Raw genomic sequence first — 19,512 nt, 5'->3', positions numbered from 1 at the left:
TTTCATCTCAAATTAATGTTCGTCAACGCGCTATCTAAAGTATGGCAAGATGCCAGACGTCGTGACCTTGTGACCTTTGGAAGACATAAGGGTCAAAAGGGATATCTACTCCTAATAGACTCAAAAATATAGATTATTATATTTTATATTGTGGATAACGGATACATACCACGATTAATTTGGTGTTTTTTACTGCTGATATTTCGACTCAGTTGCTTGAGTCGTGGATTAATTTGGTTTTTTTAACTGCCGCTAACTGAAACTAATAGTGGTATGTACTAGTTATCCACAATATACAAGTGTAAATTAAAAATTTATAATACCCCCGACAAGTGAAGGTTATAGTAACTAGAAAAGAGCTGATAACTTTCAAACGGCTGAACGATTTTCTTGGATTATAGCTAAGAACACTCTCGATCAAGCCACCTTTCAACCAAAAAAAACTAAATTAAAATCGGTTCATTAGTTTAGGAGCTACGATTCCACAGACAGATACACATGTCAAACTTATAACACCCCTCTTTTTGGGTCGGGGGTTAAAAATGTCGTTTAACAATGAAGTAAGCTTAAAATCATTAGATTTGTTTTAGAACTATTTTAAATGCACAAATATGTACATGTCGTATTTACCTTTGCTCTTAACTTCACCTGCGTGTTTTATTTTATCTTCACATCCATTATAATCTTTTAGCTTTAGTCTAAACTAATATTATAAAGAAACAAGATTTGTTTGTTTGTTTATAATCGTTTAAATTCTAAAGACCGATTTTAATAATTTTTTCACCATTAAAAACCTTCTTTATCCAAAAATAATATACGTTATAAAGTATAATACATTATGTACCGAGGAAAAGCAAGTAAGTTTATAATTTATTAGCAAAGTATGTCTTGTTTTAAGTATTTCTTATTATTTAAAAGTTTCAGGCTATGTATTTTGGCTGCAGAAATAGAAATTTAAAAAAAATGTTCTAAAATAAGTCAATTGGCTTCGTATTAAATAAATTAAATTTGGCCTAGGGCCTAGATTTGGCAGAAATATGAGTTTGTTGTACATATAAGTACATTATACCTACAACAATTTTCCAAAATGAAAGCCGAATAAAATATAAAAAGCGAAAAACAAGTATCCACAACAAATCTATGATAATCAAATATCGAAGCAGCTACACGCATGATGTAGCGATATGCTACGCGCGTAGCAATCCGGCTACGATATAACGTAGCTCGCGGCATCATTCAATTTCGTAACTTGACTTTCGTGTGTGTTAATTCGCTTTTGCTTTTATTTTTAACCCCCGACCCAAAAAGAGGGGTGTTATAAGTTTGACGTGTGTATCTGTGTATCTGTCTGTGGTATCGTAGCTCCTACACTAATGAATCGATTTTAATTTTGTTTTTTTTTTTTTTTTGTTTGAAAGGCGGCTTGATCGAGAGTGTTCTTAGCTATAATCCAAGAAAATCGGTTCAGACGTTTGAAAGTTTTAAGCTCTTTTCTAGTTACTTTAACCTTCACTTGTCGGGGTGTTATAAATTTTTAATTTAAACTTGTTAGACAAGCTTTTTAAATTGTCACTATGGGTATTTTTAGCCCCCGATGGATGACCTACAAGAGACCATATCCAGCAGTGGACATCCATCGGTTGACAATGATGATGAAATCTAGTACTCATGTTTTACAAGGAATTCACTAAAACAAAAGGGCAGACAATTAATCACTATACTTTTGAAAAGTATGTCGACGCCAACATGTCTGTTCCATCAATTCTAGGACAATGGTGGCATCCAATATCACCACATTATTCAACGTAATCTTTTACACAAATCTAGCTTTAATCTCCCAGATTTAAGGTTCAGTGAAACTGCAGTTAAGTGTTGCTAGTGACCGATATTCAGCGAAAATTGAATTTCAGCTGTATGATATTAAAATAAAGTTGATAATCGAATGAATTAATATTTTTGTGTGGACGTGAAAAGCCGCGCAGTCGCCCGTTTTCCACCGTCAGTCGGCTCCGTGGCGCCACTGAGCACGGTTGTGTTTAGGGATATTTAATGTTAAGGCATTTCCCGTGATTCCCGTCAATTGTGCATTAAAATCTACCCAGTCAATTTTCGCCTTCCACTTAGACAATAGCTTCCATAATCCCTAATTAACTAGATATTTATTCCAGTCTCGGTATATCATAGGTTCGCTTTATGTAGGTATAGGGTTTGACAAATATCGAAATGTGCAAGATCTTATGAAAACCGGCAGCGTCAGGGGCGCCAAACCTTCGGTGTGTGTAAGTTACGTAACGGTTCCGGGGAAAATCGATAGCTGGGCGTAAATAGCGACCTAGGGTTGGAAACAGCTGGCCGGCAGCCAGCCATGATGCAGCCCGCGGTAAGTTGGAGTTTTTATTGAAACAGTTTCGAAATTAATAATAATTATGATTAATTATGATTTAAAAAAAAAAAAAAAAAAAAAAAAAAACTTTTATTGCATAATGCCAAAGGTATTATTAGTTACTCATTTTTTAAATCAAAGTACTATAGGTACTTATTCTTTATTGTACACACTTAAACAAAGAATAGTAAACGTTTGAACAATAAGCGACCTTATAGCTAAAACAGCTAAGTACCTATCTTTTCTAGATACCCTGAGAGATAAGGGATATTCAAATATAATGTACAAGTTCAAATTCAAAATCTTTTTATTCAATCAGACGTTTACAAGTACTTTTGAATCTTCAAAAGCAATACACTGGTTCGGAATGCCTTTCCAAGATGCCAAGATGTACTTACGCAATAAATCACACTATAAATATTATAAAGGCGAAAGTTTGTGTGTATGTTTGTTACTCTTTCACGCAAAAACTACTGGACAGATTTGACTAAAATTTGAATTGGAGTTAGATTATACCCTGGATACATAGGCTACTTCTATCCCGGAAAATCAATGAGTTGCCACGAGATTTTTAAAAACTATATCCACACGAACGAATTCACAGATATCAGCTAGTGTTTCTATAATTTATAAATCCCATTTAACCGACTGATAATGAAAAATCAAAAAGAGAATTAAAACTTAAACTAAGTTTAACATAGGTACCGATTCGTTCAATAAATGTGACGTCATCTATCGCATTAAACCACATAACATTGTAATATGTGTACCAGATATAGATTATATTTCTCGTTCCATCTTTTGTTACCTATAAATAACCTACGATGTTCAAGTACCTGAAGCTAAAAACATAACATCTGCATGGCTGTTAAGGAATAAGGAATTAAAATCAGTTTTCTTTTAAGTTAACTTCCCAAACAACTCAACACAACTTCTTACTTTTTATATCACAAAGTCTGACTTTTTATACATAAAGTTTAACTCCACTTATTAAATAATCTGGTTTACGAGTAAAATCCTTCTTTCATTTATTTATTCAAATACAAGTTAGCCCTTGGCTGCTATTCCACCTGATGGGAAGTGATGATGCAGTCTAAGATGGAAGCAGGCTAACCAGAAGGGGTAGGTATGGCAGTTTTTGTTAAACCCATACCTCATTGGTACACGATATCGCATACAAACACTAAATCTGCCTAGGAAATATGACTAGGAAATTGCTTTAAGAAATTATTAATCAAAAAACTTAAATCCATTCGAAGAAGCCGCGGGAAAAAGCTGATATCTTAATGAAAATCAATTGAAAATTCCATTTAAAAGGACGTGATTGTTATCAAAAGGCTTTCACGCTGACAGGATTACAAAAGGAGCCTTCGAACGCAGCCTGAAAATGAGATTTATTCAAGCGCTTTTCCCATTTTTATATGCACTTTTGAATCGACGAGAATCTGTCTCCTCGAATGTTGAATTTATTCAATCGATTTTGGAGATGTCCTCATCCTATTTTATTTCTTTTCATTTGATTTTTATTACTTTATATTGATAGCAGTGACGTGCAGCTCATTGAGGTATAAAAGTACTGCCTACCCTAGTTGTAATACCTAAATTAACACTTATTTTCCCTTATGACCTGCCAAAAAATAAGTTCATACCTTAATGCTTACCCTGACTATAAAATCTGTGCACGCCACTGATTGATAGCATTTCAAATTAAATATTTCAAGAAAACTCTTGGGGCTTGAGAAAAGTGTGTTTACTAATATGTTATATAACATATGTTTAAAAAAAATTAGTCATGTTAATGTGCCTTAAATTGAAGCAAATATATTATTACTTATTACAATTGAAAAAAAACGACATTGATCTACCTACATGATATTATGTACCTAAAATATGATTAGGTATGGGTAGAAATGAAAATGGAAAAGCCTATATGGCAGATGGATATACAGGAAACGGTAATATACCTGGGCTACCAATAGTTTAACCCTCCAATGAGCCGTAATGAAGCTTATTCTGTGATGATAATAGTCCGATAATTGGGATTTCAACCTACCTCTTTAGAATTCTCATCCTTTTCCCTAAGCCTTCGAATACATGACTCAGGTACTCATCCATACTAATATTATAAATGTGAAAGTGTGTCTGTCTGTCTATCTGTCTGTCTGTCTGAATATCTGCTACCTTTTCACGGCCTAACAGTTTAACCGATTCTGACGAAATTTGGTACAGGGTTAGCTTAAATCCCGGGGTCGGACATAGACATACTTTTTATACCGGAAAATCAAAGAGTTCCCACGGGATTTGGAAAAATGTAAATGCACGCGGACGAAGTCGCGGGCATCAGTATATAATAATCGTGCTAAAATTTCGAAGCCCCGTGCGTAGATTCAAAATTTCGTGCGTATCAGAGGAATTATTGTAGACCGCTTTTTTATTTGCACTGTTAGAGAACTTAAATCCTACTTAGATTAGTTAAAAATATAGTTGGGTGCCACGATAATGTAACCAAAATAATTATTCAAAACAGAAAAATGCAGAAACCTTTTCCTACAGTTATATTTATCCTAACATTTCAATTAGAGATGGCGCGCGAGTGTTAGTGCGAAAATTCTTTTTCCGCGAAAAGCCCACCTGTGTAATCACTGTGAAGAACAAGATAAATAGTGGAGTAAATAAAGCCGTAAAATAGCCAATCTTAGGAAGTCCTCAGAAACAGCTCCGATTTTGATGTTTTTTTTTTTTAAATTCTTGTTTTTTATACATTATTTAAAATCAGAAACGTATTGAAGCGGGGAAATAATTTTTTTATCCATATGTGCGATATTTATACACGAAGTCCAGAAAAACGCTACCTTCTCTTTGAGAAGTTGTAGAGGAGGTCAAATGCTACAAATGACCTCTAAACACTTATGGGCAAAAACCGCCCGTTTTTGAGTTATTGATCGTTTTCAGAAAAATACGTATTTGTTTCTTTTAAAATTCATTAAAAAAAAAGTAAGGCATATTGCCGACTTTTTATTTAATTTCTAAGTACTAGACATCTCAATTAATAAGTGTGAATACTAAAATAAAAATAATCTTTGTAGGTTCCCCGGTTAGGGATCCAAGACTGTACCAGTTTCATAATTTCTATTGGGTTACTTTGCCAAAAAATGGATTTTTTTTTAAAGTTACAGAAATTTTTGGCCTGCAAATTATTTGCAAAGCTTCTACACATTTTCAGCTATCTAATGATGTACAAAACTTTAAAATAAGTTGAAAATTAGCTAAAAAAACGATAAAATAATAGCACAAGGAAGAAATTTCTTAACACTTAAATTTTAAACAAATCGTTTTTTCTTTGTTTAGAGGTAGTCTCTACTTAGAAAGAGGTAACAGTTTACTGTGACTATATAATCTGGTCAAGTCTGATCATAAAATCGGCCACGGGATAGCTCAATTGATCAATAGGAACGATTTGTTTAAAATTTAAGTGTTAAGAAATTTCTTCCTTGTGCTATTATTTTATCATTTTTTTAGCTAATTTTCAACTTATTTTAAAGTTTTGTACATCATTAGATAGCTGAAAATGTGTAGCTAAGCTTTGCAAATAATTTGCAGGCCAAAAATTTCTGTAACTTTAAAAAAAAATCAATTTTTTGGCAAAGTAACCCAATAGAAATTATGAAACTGGTACAGTCTTGGATCCCTAACCGGGGAACCTACAAAGATTATTTTTATTTTAGTATTCACAATTATTAATTGAGATGTCTAGTACTTAGAAATTAAATAAAAAGTCGGCTATATGCCTTACTTTTTTTTTAATGAATTTTAAAAGAAACAAATACGTATTTTTCTGAAAACGATCAATAACTCAAAAACGGGCGGTTTTTGCCCATAAGTGTTTAGAGGTCATTTGTAGCATTTGACCTCCTCTACAACTTCTCAAAGAGAAGGTAGGGTTTTTCTGGACTTCGTGTATAAATATCGCACATATGGATAAAAAAATTATTTCCCCGCTTCAAAACGTTTCTGATTTTAAATAATGTATAAAAAACAAGAATTTAAAAAAAAAAATCATCAAAATCGGAGCTGTTTCTGAGGACTTCCGACGAAAATGCTTCGTTTACTCCACTAAAAGTTGAAAACTAAAACCCGACTGCGATCGTCTTAATAAACGCTGAAATATTATAGTAAAATTGTTTTTCTGTCGCTTGGTATATTTTAATATTGTAGTAACATTTATGAACTCAGAATTTTTTCCTCTTTCATTCCACCCCCACTTCTTACCATGGAACATACCTACGTTAGGTCAATTTTTTTCGTGTAAAGTGTAGCCTATGTCACCCGGCACTAGTAGTTTAGACGCTGCGGTGGAACACACAGAATCTGGATACAACAATACATATCCACACACATACCCACATACATACATTATTATTATTATTATTATTAAGCCTTTATTTATTCCTTATCTTACAAATTTTTCCTTATGTATAATCTTAACTATTACAATTTAGTTTCTTAACCTAATTAATGTTAGTATAATATGCTAGTGTTAGTCTATATACATTTATTTTATCGATAAGGATCCCTCATTGGGTATAGGCCTCCCCCAGTTTCTGCCATTTAACTCTATCCTTTGCATTTTTTATCCAGTTTTTACCCGCTATGGGTACTAAATCGTCACACCAGCGTGACCTTGGTCTTCCCACTCGTCTTTTTCCTGCAGGACCAGGCCATGTTGTAGTTGTGAGTGTCCATCTTTGATCAGTCGTTCTAGCAAGGTGTCCTGTCCATCTCCATTTCAACTGTAATGCTCGTTGCAATGCATCGGTCAGTTTCGTCTTTTTTCTTATATTTTTGTTTGTGACTTTATGCAGCCTGCGTAACTTTAAAATGCTTCTCTCCATAGCTCTTTGGCAAACGGCTACCTTCTGCTTAATTTTGTTGGTGTAGACCCAGGTTTGACTGGCGTAAGTTAGCGTAGGGAGTATGCATGTATCCATTATAATTATTTTTATATGCATACTGTAGTCTCCTTTCATAATCTCTTTTTGCGCCCAGTATTTGTTCCAACTTAATGTAATTCTTCTATCTACTTCTTCTTCTGTATTTAATTCGCTAAATGAGACTTGCTTTCCCAAGTATATGTAGGAATTTACGTATTCGATTTCTGTGTTGTTTAGATATATTTGTTTGTGGTAACTGTTAGTCATAATTTTAGTTTTATTTGTATTCATATGAAGACCGACTTTTTTACTTTCTGTATCTAAGGATTGTATCATTTTTTCAAGGTTGTTACTATTTTCTGCAAAAAGGGCGATGTCGTCTGCGAACCGTAGATGACTTAGGTAGCGTTTTGAAATTTTGATACCTTCGTGTGTCCAGTCTAGTTTTTTGAATATGTCCTCCAATACTGCAATGAACAACTTTGGAGACAGCGGGTCTCCTTGTCTGACTCCTCTCCTAATTTGAATTACATTGCCTCTGGTCTCTAGTTTGATTCTACTGGTACTGTTATTGTAGATTGCTTTGAGTATGTCAATATATTTTCTGTGTATTTGACATTCCATTAATGCTCTCCAAATTGAGTCATGAGAGATAGTATCGAACGCCTTGGTGTAATCGATAAAGGCGATATAGAGGGTTTTGTTAAATTCTTTGTATTTTTCGATGACTTGTTCCATTGCGTGTATGTGGTCTATTGTACAGAAACCCGTCCGAAATCCAGCTTGCTCAATCGGTTGGTATTTATCGATTTGAGGGCCAATTCTGTTCAATAGAACACTAGTGAACAGTTTGTAAATGCTCGAAAGAAGACTGATTGGTCGGTAATTGGATATGTCCATCGGATCGCCTTTTTTATACAGTAATATTATGTCCGATGAGGTCCATTGTTCGGGAACGGTTCCAGTATTTAAAACCATATTGAATAAGTGAGCTATTGGTGTTGCTAATTGATAAGCTGCAATTTTTAATAGCTCATTAGGTATATTATCAGGTCCTGTGCTTTTTTCCGTCTTCAGTCTTTTGATACATTTTATTATTTCGATTTCATCTATTGGTTTTAATTCGTCCTCTATATAGTCTTTTTCCATTTCTATTCCCGTATTTTGTATTTCTGGTAGTACCATATAAAGTTGTCTATAAAAGTCGGTAGCGCAATCCAGAAGTTCTTTTCTTGTCTTTGTTTCTCTTTTACCTGCTTTTAGAGTCTGAATCCAGTCTTTATGTGTATTTAGTTCTTTCAAAGCCTTCTTGCAGCTTCTAAATTTATTAACATTCTTTACTATTGTTGACTGTCTATGTTTTTCATAGTCTTTTCGGATTGCTTTATTTGTCCTTTTGAATGATTCACTTAATTGACGTCGCGCGTCTCTATCTTTATCTGCACTTTTTATAAGTTCGGAGCGCTGTTTTATGAGCTTTTTGGTTTCTTCACTTAGAATGTCATCTTTGTTCTTACTCTGAATGTTGTTGGCTTCTAAACTATTTTTAATAGATGTCTCTAATATGTTGTAGTAGATTTGAATAGCATTTGCATCATACGTTCTGTTGAAGGAATCTAGTTCTTTAAGATTTGTTTCTAGGTTTGTGATATATAATTGGATTTCTGATTCGCTCTTTGGTATGTATATAGAAGATTTGTAAGTTTTCCTACTCTTTTTTAAATGTTTTATTTCTAAAGTGACTCTCACTAATCGGTGGTCAGATGGAAAATCAAATTTACTAAGTACCTCGATATTTGTGACGTATTTCAGTAAGTTAGTCAAAACGTAATCTATTTCGTTTTTAATTTTTCGGTCTGGAGAGATCCAAGTCCATCGTCTATTTGCCTTTTTGTTGAAATAGGTGTTAACAATGGCTAGCTTATATTCGTAGGCGTATGAAATTAAAATTTCACCTTTTTTATTTCTTACTCCGTAGCCATATCTGCCCATTATTAGCTTTTCACTACTCTTTGGTTGACCAATTTTGGCATTGAAATCGCCAATCACTATAACATTTTTATCTGCAATTTCATGTGCTTTTTCTAAAGTTTTGTAAAAGTGGAGTATGTCCTCTTCGGTTGACGAATCTGTTGGTGCGTATACTTGTATAATAGAAATAGGTAGAAAGTTAAATTTTAACTGTAGGAGTGCTACTCTTTCTGAGAGGCCAGAGAAATTAATAATATTCTTCTTATATTCTTTTTTCACTATAAATCCTACTCCGTGTAATCCTGGATGTTCTCCCTTATAGAATAGAATAAAGTCTGTATGTTCTTCTATACCACACCCTTCGCGTCTTACTTCAGCAAGGCCTATTATATCGAAGTTAATTTTTCGTAAGGCAAATTTTAGTTCTAGGAGTCTCTCCGGAGAAGCGAGAGATCTAGCATTGTATGTGCAAATTTTTAATGTTTTGAGTTGAAATGATGTAGATGAAACTGGGGGGTTTGGGTCGTACTCCTCCGCGGTGACCAACCGTGTTGGAGGAGGGGGAGGGTCCTTAGATGATAATTGCTATTCTGCTGCGCCACTATTATAGGATGCTACTGTGGATTCTGGGGTAATGTTTTTCTCATTTTTATTTGGTGTATGTTTGTTGGCCCAGTAAGATGTCAAGATATTCTTTTTTTGTACTTGGGTCGTATCTTTGGTTTTTCTTATAGATCCGCTATTATTTTCAGGAGACGTTTCAGGAAAATTACGTTTGTTTCCTCTGTTTGTGTTGTTTTTTGTCTCTTCTTGTGGAAGGATAATCATTTTATCATATTTAATTATCACTTTTTTTCCTTTTTCTCTCTGTTCTTTCGCTTTTTCTCGAAGTTTTTTTCTAATTTCTAAAATTTTCGGCGGGTAGTCTTCCTTTATGTAATAGTTCACCTTTTCTAGTATTTTTTTCTTTCGTAAGATTTCAATTTTTCTTTTTAGTGTAGAAAGTGTTACAATAATCGGTCTAGCCTTTTCGCCTTTTTTACCCAGTCTTCTCGATGATTGTATTTCCAAACTCGTACAATCTATCTTCATTATATCGTGGAATATTACGAGAATCTTGTTGTGCAAGTCGTCGTAGTTTTGCTCTTTTTCCTCTACGCCGAAAATGACAATATTTCTTTCTCTGGCTTGTTTCTCAAGATAGTCAAGTCTCTGTTCCTGCGAACTAACCGTAATCTGTAGGTTTTGCAGTTTACTTTGAACTTCGTCGAATTTCTCGTTTATTTTGTTAATAAGGTTAGTCTCGCTTTTCGAGACAGTGGAGGGCGCTGCAGTGCGCAGAGCATACTGGATCCGTATTTAAAGTGAATAATAAATTCGAAATTCGCGAAATTCGAGTATTTTTAGTGGAATAAGTGTAAAACTCCATACAACTCGTGAGTGGAAGTGTTATCTAACATATACAACGCAAGATTACTGTGAAAAAGGCTAAAAATACATTGGCCGTTAACAATCAATAGTGGAAATATGGATTGTAAACAAAAGTGTTAAAGGACTACAATACACTAAAATCTGTGCTAAGGTAATTAATAAACATTATCCTATATATTAAAGTACATTATAAACAGTAAAACGAACATATAAAGTGAAATACAAAGTTTTATAATTATTAAACTAAAAAGTGAAATAATGAGGGTGGTCTTAAATTAAAATACACTGACAAGTACTATTCAGACTAGAAAATAACACTTACATATTTCATCATAACAAGTGAGAGGCCTGGTGGCGGAATAAGAACAACGTCGGTCTTCACATAGGATAAATACCGAGTTCGATCCCCAGTCCCGGACTAGCATTTTTCGCATTTTCGGTTTTTTAAATTTATTTAACTGAACAAAGATGGAAGAAATATTACAGCGTCTAAAAAATATTCAACAGGACATCAACGAAACAAAAGAGAGTGTCCGAAAGAGCGAAACATACATACATAGAGTGCTAAAATCATAACCCTTCCATTTGGCTTTGCCGCAGTCGGGTAAAAATAATAATTTTACTGAATGAAAATCATTTACTAGTAATAATACGTAGTAATAATACCCATCTCTCTGACAAAAAACCGAAATAAAATTCCACGTGTATTTTCCGTTCATCAACTCTGCTCCTTTGTTCCTAGTCTTATTATGACTCTCGACAGCCGTTTCAATTCCCTTGGGTACATTTTATTGCCAGTGCTAGATATAACTTATCAGAAGGTAAGCACGTCAATTTTTTTTTTTTAAAGAATATTAGCCATGCTAATCATGACTAATACTCCCCTTTCCCCTCCAACTAAGCGTAAAGCTTGTGCCAGGAGTGGGTACGACAATAGTGCAACGGGTGAGGTTTGAACCGCCGACCTTCCGGAATTCAGTCCGCTCCTCAACCGTTGAGCTATCGAGGCTCTGTCAGTGTCAATTAATATTGTTCCTTTGTTCTTTATTTATTTTAATTGTTATTTGGCTTGTTCTTTATTGTTTGCTGTGCTTTTTCGGATACAAGTGTAGTAGCTACGATGCCACACACAGATACACAGATACACACGTCAAACTTATAACACCCCTCTTTTTGGGTCGGGGGTTAAAAAGACATCGCCAAAAGAAGCTTCATCAGATATTTATCATCCGTATAAGCGTCACATTAAACATGGCGTAAAATCTCGCCACAAAGTCGCCCTCCCATTTACTGAGGCGGCGACCTCGTTCCGAGAGACGTAAACATATACACATATATATACCCACTTAGTTCATATGTAAACCTAATTCGACAATCCGCATTTAGGTCGTTTTATGATGCTTGACTTTATCCCACCTACTAAACCTTGAACCTTTTTTTTAATTACCTGAAAGCCAACTGAAGTTTTTTGTCCACTTATACAATGTTGTGGGCAATCATTTTTACTTATAACTGCATTTAATTATCGCTATGTAGGTACTACCAGATCGGGCTCATTTGGTCACGTAACCCGAGAATATGCCTACGGCGTTGTGCTTCTACGACAGCTTATTTCATAAGAGAGAGAACGAAAGAGACAGAGAGAGTTAAAAGTTTACGCGATAGAAAGAGAGGCGTTTATTTAATTTTAGACTACAGAGCTGTGGGAGATGAATTTCACTTTATTGCATCGTAACAAGAGTAGTTATTAACTCAAGTTCGTCCATAGATTGTATACTAGAAGATGCCCGCGGCTTCGCCTGCGTGGGTTTCGGTTTTTTAAAATCCCGTAGGAACTCTTTGATTTTCCGGGATAAAAAGTAGCCTATGTGCTAATCCAGGATATTATCTATCTCTATCCCAAATTTCAGCCAAATCCATTCAATAGTTATTGCGTGAAAGAGTAACAAACATACACACGCACACACACACACATACAAACTTTCGCCTTTATAATATTAGTGTGATAGTGTGATAGTACGCGACAGGTCAAGATGGCAAACGGGGTGGGGACGCCCTACACACCCGCACAGCCCCCGCTCTACACCGGTGCTGGGTAGCGCGGGTAACGTGCGGATGTGCGGCGTGTCTCCCCGCCTCATACTACAATTGCCATCTCAACCTGTCGAATACCATCTGGCCAGTTTTTCTAGTGAAAACCTTGCAAAATAAAAATCGGTGGTACTAAATGAACGACTTTGAATCAAGGACCTCTATGTGTATTTAACTCTAACGTTATTATATTTCGACGCTCGAATTCTATCAACGAGATGTTAATCTCATACTAAGCCAACTTTCTGAGGCTGCCTCCGCGCACTTCTGCCACAATATGAGTAGATGTGCTTCTGCGGTAAGGGGTAACGTGAGTTAGTTGAACTATTTAGCTGTTCAAGCTATCAGTCTAATGGAAATACATGTAGGTATTCCATTAGATTGATTGGACCAAATTCAGTTTGAAAAAACTTGGCAAAAAGTACAATAGAATAAACCATCGTAACACATAGTAAGAAGTACAAGGATTTCTCAATCACACATCTACAATACATGATCGTATTTTCGTAACCATTCTGTTCCCGACCCAAGAAGCACTTCTCAAGATTGGACTGAAATACATGTCTTATTTAAAAGATTCGAGACGCTACGGCATTTAGGTACAAAGCGTGTTTTTATTTCCAAGAATTCCTACCGAATACGTAGTGGCGTATAGATACATCACTACTCTTATCACTAACCACATTACCAGTTTGTATATGAACAAAAAAGAAAAATAAAACCGACTTCAAAAACCACAAACACTAAAAAGCACAAAATAATTTTTGTTTAGCTACACGTGTAATGTACCTAGGTATCTTCGAGCGAGCATAGGAGCTCGCCCGACTTTATACCTAAGTACATTACACGTGTAGCTAAACAAAAATTATTTTGTGCTTTTTAGTGTTTGTGGTTTTTGAAGTCGGTTTTATTTTTCTTTTGAAAATTTTTTATATCACACTTTCTAGTGGCCCCACTGTACTATAATATGCTGTGCCCAGTTAAAACCCTACTGTTTACTAAGCTATTACACTGATCGCGAGCAATTTGCTCTCCATTGAGGAGTTCTGTTCTCCATCTCCGAAGATATTCATCAGATCTTCACCTTTATATGGGACCACCTGCACAGTATATATACCCTTTCAAACAAAAAAATAATAATTTCCAAATCGGTTTAAGGGTCTTTAAGTAATCGGTGAACATACATTAAAAAAAATAAAAGATTCTGACGAATTGAGAACCTCCTCCTTTTTTGGAAGTCGGTTAAAGATCGTAAAGAGGATCTGTATAATAATACCGATTCACTCGTAAATATTCCAATAAGATATTTTATCGGTAGTCAAGGCTGTGACGCCACTTGACACCTCTTTCATATCACCTTCAGACATTCGAAGACTCGTAAAAGCAATAATTTGAGTATTAAAATTATCTGTGAAAATCATGAATAAATATTTTTTGCAAATGTGAGATCGATTGGAACTTTTCACAGTTCATTCATATCGGTATTCCCAACATTCGTACCAATTTTTAGCTGTATGCGAATTATTGTATCCTTGAATGGCTATTTTGACCGGACTGTAATATATATTATATTCCATAGTCTGAAATAAGCTTATAGCTTGATGAAATTGGCAACAAAATAAGTAGAGAAAATAAGTTTTTCCAAAGGCCTGGAAAAAATAAGTTTTCTTTGAGTTTCCGTCAGAATCTAGTTAAAGTAATTTTTCTATGTCAATCGTGACTTCCTGGCTAAGGCAAAAAGTAAAAAGCAAAAGAAATTTCCAGCAAAATATAAGGAAAAGTAATGCTGGAAACATACTTATCACTAGCTATCCGTACAAACGCCTCGAACCTTCGTTCGAGTGGTGATTTACAAGTATGACTCTAGTTTAAAAACTTTGGATTTTTGTTATTCGTTATATTAACCTGTCCATATCGATTCACTTGAAATGTCATTGAACCTCCGTCCGAGTGGCGTTTCGAAAGTATGAATCTAGCTTAAAAGCTCAGGTTTTTGCTATTCTTGATACTGACCCATCGATTCACGATTTACAACAACATGGGAAGATCACGTTAATTGATTTGAAATATCATTTAACCTGCATTCGAGTGGTTTTTTAAAAGTATGAATCCAGTCTAAAAGCTCAGGCTTGAAGTGGAGAGCAAAAGCAATTCCAAACAAATAAAGAAAAATAAATTGTCTCATCTTATTACGACTCTGGGCACGCCGCGTCGCCTTTACACCTAAATTACAATGTTTCACAATGTTTTACGTTCAGTGTTTCATTCAATTTCTTTTCACTTCGTCTCGCTTGTGGGTGTCTTCTTTGTAGTATCTACACACATAAATAAGTCAATTATGTTAAACAGCATGTTGTCCTTTGTACAAAATGTACACGTCTGTTCACAATCTCTCTAAAATATTTTGTAGTAAACAAGTGTAAATTAAAAATGTATAACACCCCCGACAAGCGAAGGTTACTGTAATAACTAGAAAAGAGCTGATAACTTTCAAACGGCTGAACCGATTTTCTTGGATTATAGCTAAGAACACTCTCGATCAAGACACCTTTCAAATAAAATAAACTAAATTAAAATCGATTCATTAGTTTAGGAGCTACGATGTCACAGACGGATACACAGATACACACGTCAAACTTATAACACCCCTCTTTTTGGGTCGGGGGTTAATGAGTACAGATAGAAACGTAGTATTTAAGAGACATTAGTTGTAACTACATGAAATAAATATATGATTTTGATTTTGATTTCCACATTTTTATTTCGACGGGTAGACCTACCTACATTCCAGCTAAGTTGTCTTCGCCATCAGAAAGTTTACGAGTTTCAATTATGTGTACTCTATTGAAAGAAGATTTCAAATCAGCAAAAAAATAAAACACCACTCAGGCCATTGTGACGTTATTCGTAGGTTACGACGATATTTTATACCTAGTTCAGAGTTTTGCCAACAAAGCAACAAAATGCCGTTTCATTTTGAAACATGTAATAAAACTAAGTCTTCTAAGTTGCTTAAGTTACTTAAATCAGTTTAATTTTTAATTGACTCATGATCATTAAAAATAATGCTACATAAAAAAAATTGAACTATTCAAAATAAGACCTCCAACTTTTGGGGTGATCGGCACCCTAAGATATGGAAATCAAGTACCTATACTCTCTGAGGTAAAAATTTAAACCATTTCAATTACCGCTATTATAAAAAAAACTGTACATAGATTTCCGTAGAAAATAATCACCATCAGCCATGACCATCTCGAGGACAAAGTGACGCATCAATTAATACCTTCGCTGATAAAGCCTTTTAAATGAAGATGAATTATTCCATTAATTACATAACGAATACTTTAGTCTAAAGCTATTAATTCTTGTTCAGATTGTGCAGATTTGAAGAGATTTGCAGTTAGTAGGTTACGAGAAAAGATTAAATAGTACTAGATGATGTCCGCGACTTCCTTCACATGGATATAGGGTTTTAAAAATCCTGGGATGAATAAAGGGTGTTAAGTCAGCGTAAAAGCTCTCAAACAGCCATATTGTTTCAGTCATTGTAGCGTAAAGGAGTAATAAACCTCCAAACCTTCACATTCATAACAGTATATTATTAGGATTAAGTATAGCCTAAATACAGGTCAAACACATAACCTTCCTTTGGGCTTCGCCGCAGTCGGTTAAAAAAGGACGACTACGCGATCGCTATAAACGGGTTGAGCCCACTTTTAGTATTTAACTAGCTGATGCCCGCAGCTTCGCCCGCGTGGATTGGTCAGATCCCCTGCAGCATCAGGATTGAGGAGTTGGAATCCAAATTTTTTATGAAACAATGTCGCAAAGTTCCTCTATCGATTAAAAAAAAATTACGCAAATCGGTTCAGAAATCTCGGAGATTTCGGTGTACATAGGTAGAAAAACACAACTCCCTTCTTGAAAGTCGGTTAAAAAAGTAGCCTATGTTACACCCTGGTCAATCCTCTACTTGCCTGTGAAAATCCCGTCAAAATCGGTTCAGCCGTTCCAAAGATTAGCCTTTTCAAACAGACAGACAGACAGACAGACAGACAGACAGACAGACAGACAGACAGACAGACAGACAGACAGACAGACAGACAGACAGACAGACAAAATTTTTAAAAAAGTGTGATTCAGTTATAGTATCGTTCAAATAACCATATGACCTTAATATGCGGTAGTTATTTCGAAATTACAGACAGACACTCCAATTTTATTTATTAGTAGTATAGATAAACCCTTACAAGTTAACAGAGATGGTTAATTTTAGATTCAAATCTTACTAATGTCGTTCTTTTTGTTATGAACGAGAAGTCCTTAGAATGAAATAAAAAAAGAGAAATCCTCCATCAAAACAACAATGATAATAATTATTGTAGACGGTAAGTACGTAATAGGATCATATTTCTCGAAGTCCTCGAGAAATCAAACTGATCGCTAAAAGCCGCAAACGGCAGAGCATTGTGGGCCGATGCCGAGTGACGTCCGAGAGCCCTCGACACGACATCGGATCCCGATGGGTCCTACTAATAAAAGGGAGAGAACACTTTTCCCCGAAGATATTTTTATTGTATGGAAACTTACAAGTATTATACGAACAATCCTATCAAATATCTTAGATAGAATTAAAAGTTTTGTTTTTGTTAATTTTTGAAGATTAGGAGTACTACCTACTCTCTTTGAAAAAATGTTATTTTCAACGATGCTTACCCGTCAAGGCTGAGTAGTGAGTAGATTAAAAATTGTAGGCTCCTATTTACTTATAATATTATGAACTCCCATAAACATATTTATACTCATACTCCTTGCTTAGATCAAAACTTTAAAAAGTTTATCAGAGCTAAAAATTTGCTTTTCAGTTTGACAGAGATAAAGTTCAAAACAGCCAGAGCGCGAACGCAGCGAGTATAATTAATTTTTTTCTAGAAAGCCAAAAGGATGCGAACACAGTCAACGTAAAAGGTAAAGCACATATTGTGAAGTATGTAAAACACTAACCGAAAGCGCGAGCGCAGCAAGCCCGAATTTTTTTTTCATTTTTGTGTAAAAAATTTCAGAAATTCAAGAACAAGTGTAGATAATGCATTAATACATTTTAATTCATTCGCTTCATGTCTGGAGTTTTAGTTTATTTTTGAAGTCCCAAAAGCCTATGGTCTTGTGAGTTGATAAATATTAATAACTCAAATGCAACCTTTTTATCTCTAAACAATCTATGCAAGCAAAACCACGGGTAGCACATAGTCGATGATAAAATGGATCAGACACGTTATCAACAAGCGGGGGCAGCGTGGAACAGAGCGGAATAGATACCCCTGAGGTATTGATCCGTTCTCGGTTTTCTATACAATACAAGATATTGTGATATGAACTTTAATACATGGATTTTAGAGTTTAAAATAACTTGGATTGTACAGTATTATAGTATTCCTGTATGTCATCATTTAACATATTGTATGAAATAAAATGTAACGGTTAGCGAGCGTTTAATTGTTACTGTACCCATTAACATTTAAAATTCTGCAGTTTGTATTGTAAAAACCGTAAGTGAATTCATAGCACCGAGTAACGCATCGCCAGGTTACTACTGAACAAGGATCTCCTCTCAGTATGAGAAGAGTTTAGGCCACTGTCCGCCACGCTGGCCCAGTGCGGATTGGCAGACTTCACATACCATTGAGAATATTATGAAGAACTCTCAGCCATGCAGTTCTTCACGATGTTTTCCTTCACCGTTAAAGCAAGTGATATTTGATTACCTAACACGCACACCCCGAAAAGTTTAGAAGCGCGTGTCCGGGATCGAACCCCTGGCCTCCAGAATAAGAGGCCGACATATTAACCACTAGTATATCGTCACCTTGTATGTTGCAGTATGAAATCAAAATATCTAAATAGTCATACCAATAAAACGTAAAACTAAAGTTAGAAAAACGTTTCATAGTTCTTATTTTTGTGTACCAACAAGTGTCGGTAGGTAAATTAAATTTATACTTATAACACCCCCGACAAGTGAAGGATATAGTAACTAGAAAAGAGCTGATAACTTTCAAACGGCTGAACTGATTTTTTTGGATTATAGCTAAGAACACTCTCGATCGGCACCTTTCAAACAATAAAACTAAATTAAAATCGGTTCATTAGTTACGGAGCTACGATGCCACAGACAGATACACACGTCAAACTTATAACACCCCTCTTTTTGGGTTGGGGGTTAAAAACGTTTCGTAGTTCTTATTTTTGTGTACTAAAAATAATCGCAAACGAAGACGGTGTGTTCAAAAGAGTGGCATACGTCTTCAAAGCGAAACTGAATAGGTATCTTTATGACTGAATGGCTAGGTTTACCCGCATACCTACGCTCCACATCGAGGCTATACTGCATTACTACTTACTAGGGCCCGTTCATCTATAAACTAGTTTTTCTTAAATCTGACTTCAAAGGTAAACAAGCTTTGACATGATAAATTTTACAAACCACGGATACAGTGCCACGTACTTATAATAGGGGTTTGAAAATAGTCCACGCGGACGAAGTCACGGGCATACGCTAGTACTCAAATAAGTGGATTATGGCCAAAACCTTCTCATTCTTAGAGTAGACGCTTGCTCAGTAGTGGGCCAGCAATCGGTCGAGGGTGATAATTCAAATAAAAAACAAACTTCGTTTGTATGAAGCTCCGAACACACTCCCCA

At 35.2% G+C, this 19,512-nt stretch overlaps 1 protein-coding gene across 1 annotated transcript in view; it reads left to right on the top strand.

Annotated features, from left to right (window-relative positions):
- Window positions 1–2,015: 2,015 nt before the first annotated feature.
- LOC123877671 (probable sodium/potassium/calcium exchanger CG1090) overlaps window positions 2,016–19,512 on the top strand; it is a 35,426-nt gene continuing 17,929 nt past the window's right edge. The window contains exon 1 of the mRNA XM_045924518.1: window positions 2,016–2,380. Within this exon, the coding sequence (XP_045780474.1) occupies window positions 2,366–2,380 (15 nt within the window). The 5' untranslated portion in view covers window positions 2,016–2,365. The remainder of the gene's footprint in view (window positions 2,381–19,512) is intronic.

The sequence above is a fragment of the Maniola jurtina genome, chromosome 24 (genome assembly GCF_905333055.1).
Source record: "Maniola jurtina chromosome 24, ilManJurt1.1, whole genome shotgun sequence".
In the NCBI taxonomy this organism is placed as follows: domain Eukaryota; kingdom Metazoa; phylum Arthropoda; class Insecta; order Lepidoptera; family Nymphalidae; genus Maniola; species Maniola jurtina.
This window is presented reverse-complemented; position numbering and strand designations above follow the sequence as displayed.